The sequence below is a fragment of the Elephantulus edwardii genome, unplaced genomic scaffold (assembly GCF_000299155.1).
Source record: "Elephantulus edwardii isolate Elephantulus edwardi_28Jun2011 unplaced genomic scaffold, EleEdw1.0 scaffold00085, whole genome shotgun sequence".
In the NCBI taxonomy this organism is placed as follows: Eukaryota; Metazoa; Chordata; class Mammalia; order Macroscelidea; family Macroscelididae; genus Elephantulus; species Elephantulus edwardii.
In genome coordinates, this window is record NW_006399835.1 from 12,293,540 (window position 1) to 12,304,661 (window position 11,122).

At 39.0% G+C, this 11,122-nt stretch overlaps 1 protein-coding gene across 3 annotated transcripts in view; it reads left to right on the forward strand.

Annotated features, from left to right (window-relative positions):
• Positions 1–1,845: 1,845 nt before the first annotated feature.
• Positions 1,846–11,122, forward strand: part of SENP7 (SUMO1/sentrin specific peptidase 7) — a 201,644-nt gene continuing 192,367 nt past the window's right edge. For 2 of the 3 annotated variants that reach the window (XM_006890010.1, XM_006890012.1), the window contains exon 1: positions 1,852–1,941. In XM_006890010.1, the coding sequence (XP_006890072.1) occupies positions 1,852–1,941 (90 nt within the window). Of the gene's footprint in view, positions 1,942–11,122 lie in introns of all 3 variants that reach the window. The other variant, XM_006890011.1, reaches the window with a different exon arrangement.

The window sequence follows — 11,122 nt, forward strand, 5'->3', positions numbered from 1 at the left end:
TATTCAGCTTATTAGCAACTGCACACTTCAAATATAAAAAGATAACTACGATAGGAGCTCTTTGAGTCAAATTGACTTGTGGTAACAGATTTTGTTTTGGTTTTCTTTAAGGGAGCTCCAAAATGGGAAGAATATAGATGAATGAGACAACTAATTTTATTATAGTATGACATGTATAATATGAGTAGGGAGTAAAAGTGTACCAAATATTAATATATAGAGAAAATAATGATTTAGTATGGGGATGGCTGTTTTGTGAATTAGGGAATAATTTTCAGCAGAATCCGAAATACTTCACCAAGAGTAGATAGGGTGATAAATATTCCAGGTTTAAGCAGCAGTATATGCAGAGGTCTAAAAACAAGGTGATAATGGCATGTTTGAATAATGTTTAGTAACTCAGTGTGGTTGGCAGTAAGACTTTGTAGTATATAAGTGATTTGTAAGAGATTTTTTGTTGTTCTTTTACAAAATCATGAACTTTATTTTTAAGAGTCCTAGCTCTGGTGGTCTAATGGTAAGAAGCTGTACTGTAAGGACAAGAGTACACATTTCTAATCCATCAACTGCTCCATGGGAGAAAGATGGGAAGTCAACTACCATGCGATTTTCAGCCTCTGTAAACCCACTGGAGGGTCAGTTGTGAGTTAGTTCTCACTTGAAAACAGATAAAAACAAAATGAAACTGTTCAACTTAGCAGTCATATACTGGTTGAAATGTACTGTAGTACGTTCATGTATCATTCATTATACAACATAACAATAAAAGAGAATAAGTTATTGTTACACACAGTAATGGGTAACTTAAAAACTTTTTAAAAAATTTTATTTTCTTTTAAATTTAAATAACATTCAGTTTATTACAAATATTTGGTATTGGCTTCCTACAACTCTCCCCTTTTGTTTTTATCATAATTATATTATCATCCAGATGAGCATCCTTTATATACAAACAAACAAATAAAACAAATTAAACCTAATAAACTCAAAGAAATACTTAAAAAAAATCTCCATATCATCAGAAGGATTCAGGTTGAATGTTCCTTGAAAGTCTGTTTTATTTGTCCCCTTGCCACAGTGCTTGTTAAAACCAGTTTAATCTCCTTTGTCAAGTGTGTCCTTTGCCATTCCCTATCACTCGTCCCTGAGAGAGATTTCACCCTGATTCATAAGGAATTAAAACTATTTTTTATTGTTTTTAATTTTCATTCATACACCTTTTTTTAATAACATTACTTACAGTTGTAACTGCCATTATTTATGTCTCATTTGTTACTTTCACTGTACCTTTCCATTCGGTAATCTTAGATCCCTCTCTCGTGGCCCATTCTTGTCAACCCTCCCCAATTGTTTCTGTTTGTGTATAAAGCTTGACTTAGTTTCTTCCCCCTTGCTTACTCCCCCATTTAAATAGTTGTACCTGATTATAAAGCATTTATATAGAAGTAGTGGGGTGCCACTGTTATATTTTAAATATTATAGCCATTCTGCTTATTAGACAACCATTGAGATAACATTGGAAGATTAGAAAGAAAAGGAACTATATGGAAGAGAAGAGTTAGGATGCTATACTTAATGAAGTAATACTTTATGAAAGTATACTTCATAAATCTTTGTCTACTCGGTGAAATATTTTCGTTGTATATTCTCTTATATAATTTCATTTAATACCTATAAATTAAGCATTGTATTGAAAACTTTGAAAACAAATTGAATTGAAAACTTTGAAAACAAATAGCAAATTGTTAATGAAGGGTAATATAATGGTGTTGTTACCTGATTTCAGCTCTATAATTTGCAGTTGACTTAAACTGGTTATTTTTTTTTTTACTCTAGCTTCGGATAACTAAGATGGTAAATGCAAAACCAGAAGAAGTTCACGTTCAGTCATCATTGTCCAGGCTCAGAAGCTCAGAACACTGGAAATTCCCTTTGCAGGAGGTGATTAAAGTAATTCTTTTTTTTTTTTTTTTAAGTAATTCTTTTAAGTGTATACATTTTTTGTGTGTGTTTAAACATTTTTGTGTGTGTGTGTGTGTTTAAACATTTTTAGAGAAAGGTTTTTATTGTATGTCTGTGTTTTGGTCTTATTTTGTTACTTAATAGATTTAAATTATTATGTATATACAGGGCATGATGTTTTCAGGCTAGGGTATTTTTCAGTTTATATCTTGAATGTTAGGGTATTACTGAGTACCTTTTTATCCAAAGTTGGTTTTTTTTCCTATGAAATGTTGATCCTATTATTGTTTGGTGTTATGCACCATCAAATCACTTGCAACACAATAAAAAAACTGTGTACAGTAGCTCTGAAACCTCCTCTATCCTGTGCCAACCTTATTGTCTCTGACATACCTACCTTCATTACCCCAGTCACTGAATCAGTCTATCTCATCGAGGATCTTCTTCTCTTATGTTTCCTCCTTGCAGTATGTCCAGAGTATGTCAGACGCAGCTTCAGAATCCTTGCCTCCAAGAAACAACCTGGTTTCACCCTCTCCTGGATGAACCTGTTTGTTTTCCTAGCAGTCAGTGCAATATTCAGTATTCTTCTCCAACCACAGCTCAATGGCATCAATTTTCCTTTTGTCATCCCTTGTCATTGTCCAGCTTTCTGATGCTTAGCAAGTTATTGCGAAATTTATGCCCTGGATCAGGCACACCTTTAGTCTCTAGATGGACTTCATTGCTCTTTATTATTCTGGAGAAGTCCTTGATAGCAGACTTCCCAATGCAGTTTGTCTTTTCATTTCCTTTCTTCTGGTATCAAGAGTGTTGAACCAAGCAAACTAGAGCTGTAAACAATCTCAGTCTCTTCACCATCTGTCATGATACTGCCCATCAGTCCAGTGGTGAGAATCTTTGTTTCCTTGAGGTTGAGCTTCAATCCATATTGAAGGCTGCAGTCCTTGACCTTCTGCAGTATTTGGAATCCTTCTCAGTTTAAGCAAGCAAGCTTTTGTCATCTGCATAATACAGATTATTGATGAATCTTCCTCCAATCCTGATGCCACACTCCTCCTCATAGAGCCCAGGCTCCCAAATGATCTGTTCTGTATATAGATTGAAAAGGTATGGATCTAGGACACATCTCTGGCATACACCTTTCCCGATTTTGAACCGTGCCGTGTTTCCATGTTCTGTTCTGATGACCACCTCCTGGTCCAAGTATAGGTTTTTCATAAACACAATCAGATGTTCCTGGGATTCCCATTTCCCTCAGAGTTAGCCACAGTTTATTTTGATCCCCACATTCAAACTAAGCCAGATTAAGATTACTAGAATTAAGGGGAGCTCTGGTGGCCTAGTGGTAAGGAGCTGCAACTACAATCGCAGAGGCGCACCGGTCGAATCCACCAGATGCTCTGCCGGGGAAGGAGGGTCAATCTCCTCCTGTACCAGTCAGATCTGATTTGACGGTACACTCACACAAAAATAATAAAAATTAAAAAAAAAAAGAAAAAAGATTACTAGAATTTACAGAATTATAACTGCTTTTTTGCGGTTTTTACATTTTATAAGTATATGAGGGTATTTCTTTAGGACAACAAATAGACTTTAAAAATATATTTTGATTATAGATTTGGACTTTGATTATATTATTGTTAAGAATTATTATAGGACTCTTTAATGATGGAATATTAGCGTATATGTGAATTATAGGATTGGAAGAAGACTCACCAACAACCTGCATTATGCAGATACCACAACCTTGTTTGCTGAAAGTGATGAGGACTTGAAACTCTGGCTACAGAAGATCAAAGACCACAGCAATATGGATTGCTTCTCAACATCAAGAAGACAAAAATTCTTAACACTAAACTGATAAGCAGTATTGTGACAAATGGGCAAATGATTGAAATTGTCAACAATTTCATCTTACTTGGATCCACAGTTAACAGCCTTGATACTAGCAGTGAAGAGATCAGGAAAAGTATTGTGTTGGACAAGTCTGCCTTCAGGGACCTTTCCAAATTACTGAGGAGCAGTGATGTCAGTTTAAAGACTAAGCTGTGTCTGATTGAAGCCATGGTCTTTTCAGTCACTTGGTATGTATCTGAAAGCTGGGCAGTGAATAAGGATGATAGAAGATTGGATGCCTGAGCTGTGGTGTTGGAGGAGAGTATGGAATTTCCCATAAACAGCCAAAAGAACAAATAGATATATCCTGGACAAAGTGCAGCCAGGATGCTCCTTGGAAGCAAAGATGATAAAGCTTTGTCTCACATACTTTGAACATGTTGCTAGGAGAGGCTCTTTTCTGGAAAGTTTCTCTGTTCATATAGAAATTCCTTGGGATATATTCCTAGCAGTGAAATAGCTGGATCATATGGGATTTCTTTATTCAGTTTTTTGAGGAACTACCAAACTGTCTAAGGCTATAATTCTTAAAAAAGTAGACAACCACATCTTTCTCCTCCCCTTTGCTGGTTGGTTTGAACTGCTGACCTTTTGGTTAGCAGCTGAGAGCTTTACACATTGTGCACCTGAGGCTCTTTGGCAGGGTTTTTTTTTTAATTGGGAAAAACATATTTGGGGTACAAGGAGGTGAGGGTTGGGGGCAGAAGGGTGAGGATGGGCCAGGATGCAGTTGCAGAGCAGTTGCACAGTTTGGTCGGTGGGGGGAGCAGGTGAAGGAAATGATGAGGGTCCAGAGGGGACCAGACACTACAGAGGAATGACAAGCATTTTCCAATGGTAATTAAACCAACTGTCTTATTGATTTGGGAATTGGATGCCGACTCTCTGGCTTCTTCATGCTGAACAGGGGCGTAGATGTAAAGGGGGGAAGGGAGGACGCTTTGTCACCTTACTTGTGGTCTTGGGTTAATAAAGCTGCTTGCCTTCTTGCTCTGTTAGAAGATATTTTCCTGTCATTTGCTCCCCTCTGGACTGCAAAGTGTTTTCCCAGGTTGGTCCAGTGGGGGTGGCTGGTTGAACCCAGAGGCTCCATCCTCCTTTGCTTCCTTAGCTGTCAGTTGTATTTCCTTTTTGTCACTGGCACTGGGTGCAGGGTCAATTCTGGAGTAAAACTCAGAGTTAAGGTTACCTATAGGAAAGGGAGGGAGCAAACCTAGAGAGAACAAACTTGTGAGTTACAAATAGAAGGGCTTTGAGGGTGTTGCTTTCAGGTTTACTGGGGGGGAGGGTGGCAGAAGGTGGCCTAGGTAACATTGGATACCCTAGGCATTCTTTTTTTTTTCTCCTTCACCACCCAGGAGTCAATCTGGGGACAATGGCACAAACTGGGAACTGAAGAGCTCACCCTGAGGGCTGTGACAGCTCACCCCAAGCCGAGGGCAGCCCGCCCCGGGCAGAGGGCCGTGACGGCTCGCCCCGAGCCGGGGGCCAAGGGCAGCCCGCCCCGGGCAGAGGGCCACGACGGCTCACCCTGAGCCGGGGGCCGAGGGCAGCCTGCCCCTGGCAGAGGGCCGAGGGAAGCCCTCCCGGACAGGGGTCCAAGGGCAGCCCGCCCTGGGCAGGGGGCCGCGACGGCTAGCCCCAGGCAGAGGGCCGTGACAGCTCATGTTTTTTTTTTTTAATAAGAGAAGTACAGGAGAAGGAAAACAGTGAATGGACCAAATGATTTCTGTTGACATAAAGGAAAAATACTATATAAAGCTTGAAAAGTTACACTGAAGTGAATTGATGAAAGAATCTTTCCTCTATTCCATTTTCTTAATGCCAGCATTAATTTACAAGAAAAAACACTGATTATTTTGCCTTAATTATTTTAAAGTAAAAAAAAATGTGTATACTTTGGGTTTTGGTCTTTGAAGAAAAAGCATCATGAAATGTGCATTCTCTTTTATTTTACTGTTTTCACTTATTACATCTTAAAAGACATCTTGATTTCAATCTCACCAGACCTATTTTTTGATCTTTCTATCATACTGAATATAATTTATTTGCTTAATCCACTAATACTAGGTTGTTTAGCTTTTAGAAACAATGTTGCAGTGAACATTATATATCATACATAGGGAGGAACCTTATTTTTTATGTTAATGGGTCTACAGTAATTTGTATATAGAATTGTAATACATATTGTGAAATAATCTCACAGAAAATTGACAATAATTTATATTTATACCATTTTTCTAAAAAATTATTGGCATTGTTTATTGTTACACAGTAAAATTGTTTCCAGTTTTACAGAAGAGGGGAAAAAACTTAATGTTTTTATCTCTTTGTAGTCATATTTTTAATTTTAGAATAGTGAATTTATTGTTCAATGAAAATTAAATGTATGCGTATCATTTTGAAGGTAGACAGAAGTTTCTGATTGCATTTGCTTTCTCTCAACGCTTTTATATCCTAAGTCAGTTTCACTGTTCCTCACCCTACCCTTATTATCCCATTACTGTGTCATTCCATCTCTCCTAGGTATACCTCTCTTTGTGCTTACCCTTCGTCCTTCCGTGCACGATGTCTGCAAGCACTGTTCTTTCTGGTAACATGCCCAAAGTATGTGAGTTGGAGCTTAAAAATCCTTGTCTCTAAGGAACAAATTGGTTTTACTCTCTCCAGGACAAACCTGTTTTCTTGGAAGTCTGTGGTATGCATGTTCAATACTCTTCTCCAACACCACAACTCAAAGGCATTGATTCTTGTTTTGTCATTCTTATTCATTGTCTAGCTCTTTGATGCATAGCAAGTGATTGTGAAGATCATGACCTGGATCAGGTGTATCTTAGTCTTGAGACTGACATCATTGCTCTTTAGCATTCTGGAGAAATTCCCGACAGTATATTTTTTAATGCAGTTTATCTTTTGATTCCCTGACTCCTGCTGGTGCCAAGAGTGTTGACTGTGGAGTTAACCTCGGTTTCTTCTCTGTTGTGGTGCTTTCAGTTGGCCCATGGGAAGAATCTTTGTCTTTTTGATGTTAAGCTTCAATTTATATTGAAGACCACAGTCCTTGACCTGCAGCAGACATTTCAGGTCTTCCTCAGTTTTGGCAAGCAAGAATGTGTCTTGTTTAAGGTAAGTTGTTGATGAGTCTTCCTCAAATCCTGATGTTACATTCCTCCTCATAAAATCAAGCTTCCCATATGATTTGTTCTGCATACAGATTAAAAAGGTATGGAACAAGACACATTCCTGACAAAATCCTTTTCTAGTTTTGAACCATGCAATGTTTCCTTGCTCTGTTCTGAGGACTGCTTCCTGGTCCAAGTTTCGAGTTCTCCTGAGCACAGTCGAAGTCTGGGATCTCCATTCTTCTCAGGGTTGGCCATAATTTGTTGTAATCCACACAGTCAAATGCTTTTGCACAGTCAATGAAACAGAGATAAACATTGCTCTGATACTCTTTGCTTTCTGCCAAGATCCATCTAACATTGGTGATAATGTCTCCAGTGCCTTGGCCTCTTTTAAACCCAGTTTGCATTTTTGGTAGTTTACTGTCGATGTACTGTTCAGTAGTTTTTAGATTATCTACAGCAGGATTTTACTTGTGTGTGATGTTTGTGATGTTGTATGATAATTTTCATACTCTTGTCAGGGCACCTTTTTTTAGAATGGGAATAAATATCGATTTCTTCCACTTAATTGGCCAGGTAGTTGCCCTCCAGTTTTCTTGGCACAACTGGTGAGCATGTCCAGGGCTGCATCTGTTTTTTGAAATATATCAATTGGAATTCCATCAATTCCTGGGGCTTTGTTTTTTTGCCACGGCCTTCATAATAGCCTGAACGTCTTCCTTCATCACCGTTGCCTCTTGAACATATGTTATTTCTTCAGCTTCTACTCTGTCATCCTGTTCTTTCTGGTACAGTGACTCTGTATACTCTTTCCATCTTCTTTTAATACTTCCTGGATCATTCAGTATTCTACACATAGCATTCTTAATTATTGTGACTCAAGGCTTGAATTTGTCCTTTAGTTCCTTCACCTTAAGAAATGCTGAGCCTAGTGGCAAACTGCACTGCAATCCCAGAGATACGCAGTTCAAATCCACCAGATGCTCAGCTTGAGAAGGAGGAGCAATTTCCTCCTGTCCCAGTCAGATTCCATTTGATAGTGCACACGTGCACACACACACGCTCACTAATTAAAAAAAATGCTGAGTGAGTATGGCCCTTTTGATTTTTAGACTCCACTTCTTTGTACATTGCATGATAATACTTTTCTTTGTCTTCCTGTGCTGCCATTCGAAATCTTCTATTCAGCTCTGTAACTAATTTTGGGGAAAGTTTAAGCAGGAGGCACTGGTAAGATCAGAGTGTTATAATAATTACCCAACTACTTGCTGTTACTTATTGGGCTCTGTGAGGAGAAGTGTGACATCAGGATTGGAAGTAGACTCATCAACAATCTGCATTATGCAGATGACACAACCCTGCTTGCTGAAATTGAGGAGGACCTGAAGCACTTGCTGCAGAAGGTCAAGGATTGCAGCCTTCATTATGGATTGAAGCTCAGCGTCAAGAAAACAAAAGAGTCTCACTATGGGCCGATTGGCAGCATCATGATAGATAGTGAGGAGATTGAGATTGTTGACAGCTTCAGTTTGCATGGCTCTATAATCAACACTCTTGGTACCAGCAGCCAGGAAATTAAAGGACGAATTGTATTGGGAAAGACAGAGACATTGGGCTGTCAGAGACTTCTCCAAGGTACTGAGGAGCAACAGTGTCAGCCTGGAGAGTAAGGTGCACCTGATACAAGCCATGGACTTTACAATAACGTGCGATGCATCAAAAAACTGGACAATGACTAGGGATAATAGAAGGAGAATTGATGCCTTAGAGCTTTGGTGCTGGAGAAGAGTATTGACTAGACCATGGACTTCAAGGAGAACAAACAGGTTCGTCCTGTAGAGGGTGAAGCCAGGCTGCTCCTTGGAGGCAAGGATTCTGAGGCAGACTTTGGACATTGTGCAAGGAAAGACCAGTCTTTGGAGAGGGACATCATGTTTGGGAGGGTGGAGAGACAGCGCAGGAGAGCAGGACCCTTGATGAGATGGATTGATTCTGTCACTGGGGTATCGGGGAATAGGCGTGCCATAGCCAGTAAGATTGGCAAGGGATAGAGCAGGGTTTAGGGCTGTTATACATAGGGTTGCTATGAGTTGCAAGTGATTCAACAGCACATAACAACAACAACAACATCTTGCTGTTACATCTATTATGGTTATCTCAAGAATTTCATATATTGTGTTTTGTGTCTCTGAATCACATATTTGTGACTAGAGAATAGAACTCTTCCAAATATTTCAGGTTTATTTTGTTTTGTTTTGTTTAAGAGAGTAAATTGAATGTTTATCATCAGAAAAATTGACATGTTTTTATAAAGCCTCTTGTAGCCTTTGGTCCCTTTTAGCACAATTGAGAGTTGGGGTTTGGGAAACCTGCTCTGAAGGCATTAGTATAGGAGGGAGACATATCAACAGCCTCCATTTTGCAGATGATACAAGCTTGTTTAAAGTGTAAGTGACTTGACATACTTGATGTACAAGATTAAAGACTAGAAGCCTTTAGTATGGATTCCATCTTAAAACCAAGAAAACAAAAATCCTCAGCATTGGACCAGTAGGCAGCAGAGAGATGGATAAAAATTGAAATTGTCTATGATTTCATTTTACTTGGATCCACAGTAAACACTCAGGGCAACAGCAGTCTAGAAATCAAGGTGTTGCACTGAGCATATCCATTGTCAAGGGCCTCTCTAAAGTACAAGGATGCCAGTTTAAAAATTAAGGTGTGCCTGATCCAAGCTATGATTTTTTTCAGTTATTCTCTGTGCATCTGAAAGGTGGTCAGTATAATAAGGAAGAGTGAAGGAAAAACAGTGCCTTTAAACTGTAGTGTTGATGAAAAGTATTGAATATATCATGGAACGCCAAAAAAAAAATACACTATCATGGAAGAAGAGCAACTAGAGTACTCCTTAGAGGTGGATGGTGAAACTTCTCACATACTTGGGACATACTATTAGGAGGGTCCAGTTCTTTGAAAAAGACATTATGCTGAGAATGTTGGAGGGTCAGTGAAAGAGAGGAAGACCTTCCACAGTATGGATTGACAAACAAGGGCATAATGATGAGTGACTTGAGCATGGCTGGTAGAGGTGTGACCATCATGCAGGAGAGGGCAAAGTTCACATCTATTCTTCGTAGGGTTTCTATGTAGGGTTGTAGTTGATTTGGTGATGCAGATGACACAATTTTGTTTGTTGGAAGTGAGGAGAATATGAAATGCTTGCTGCAGAAGATCAAAGACTATTGGCCTTCTATATGAATTACATCTTAACATCAAAAAAACAAAAATCACAGAACCAATGGTCAACATGATAGATGAAAGGATTGAAGCTGTCAGTGAGTTCATCTTGCATGGATCAGTAATCAACACCCTTACTTATTGCCATCAGAAAATCAAGAGACATACGCATTGGGGCAAGTTGCTGTCAGGGACTGCTCCAAAATGCTTAAGAGTAATGATGTCACATACGACTAAGGTGCACTTGATTCAGGCCATGGTCCTCTCAGTCATCTGCTATGTTTCGGAGAACTGGACAGTGAATAAGGGTGACAGAAGAAGAATTGGTGCCTTTGAATTGTGGTGCTGGATAAAAGTACTGAATATCCCTTGGACTACTAAAAACACACCATTATGTCTTGGGAAAAGTGCAGCCAGAGTGCTCTCTGGAGGCAAGAATGGAGATGCTTCATCTTTCATGCTTTGGACATATGGCTAGGCGAAGCTATTCCTTGGAAAAGAACATCATGCTTGCGGAGATGGAGGGTCAGTGAAGGAGAGAGAGACCCCAATGAGATAGATTGACACAGTGACTTCAGCAGTGGTCTGAATAGCATATTAGAGTTAGTGAGGATGGCTTAGGATAGTGTAGGGTTTAGGTCATCTTTCTGTTCATAGGATTGCTGGGAGTTGTACTTAATGACACCTAACAAAAACAATAATAAGACCAACTAACCTTCAAGGACTAAGGTGAAAATAGCCTGAATCACCATAGTAGCTTCTGGATTTCAGTTAATTAGATAATGGTGAGTATTTATGACGATCTGATAGTCATCAAGATAGGTAGTGGATCTAAGAATATATGATACCAGTTATTTAAGACTCTGACAATAATTTATTATATACAAAATCTCTTATGT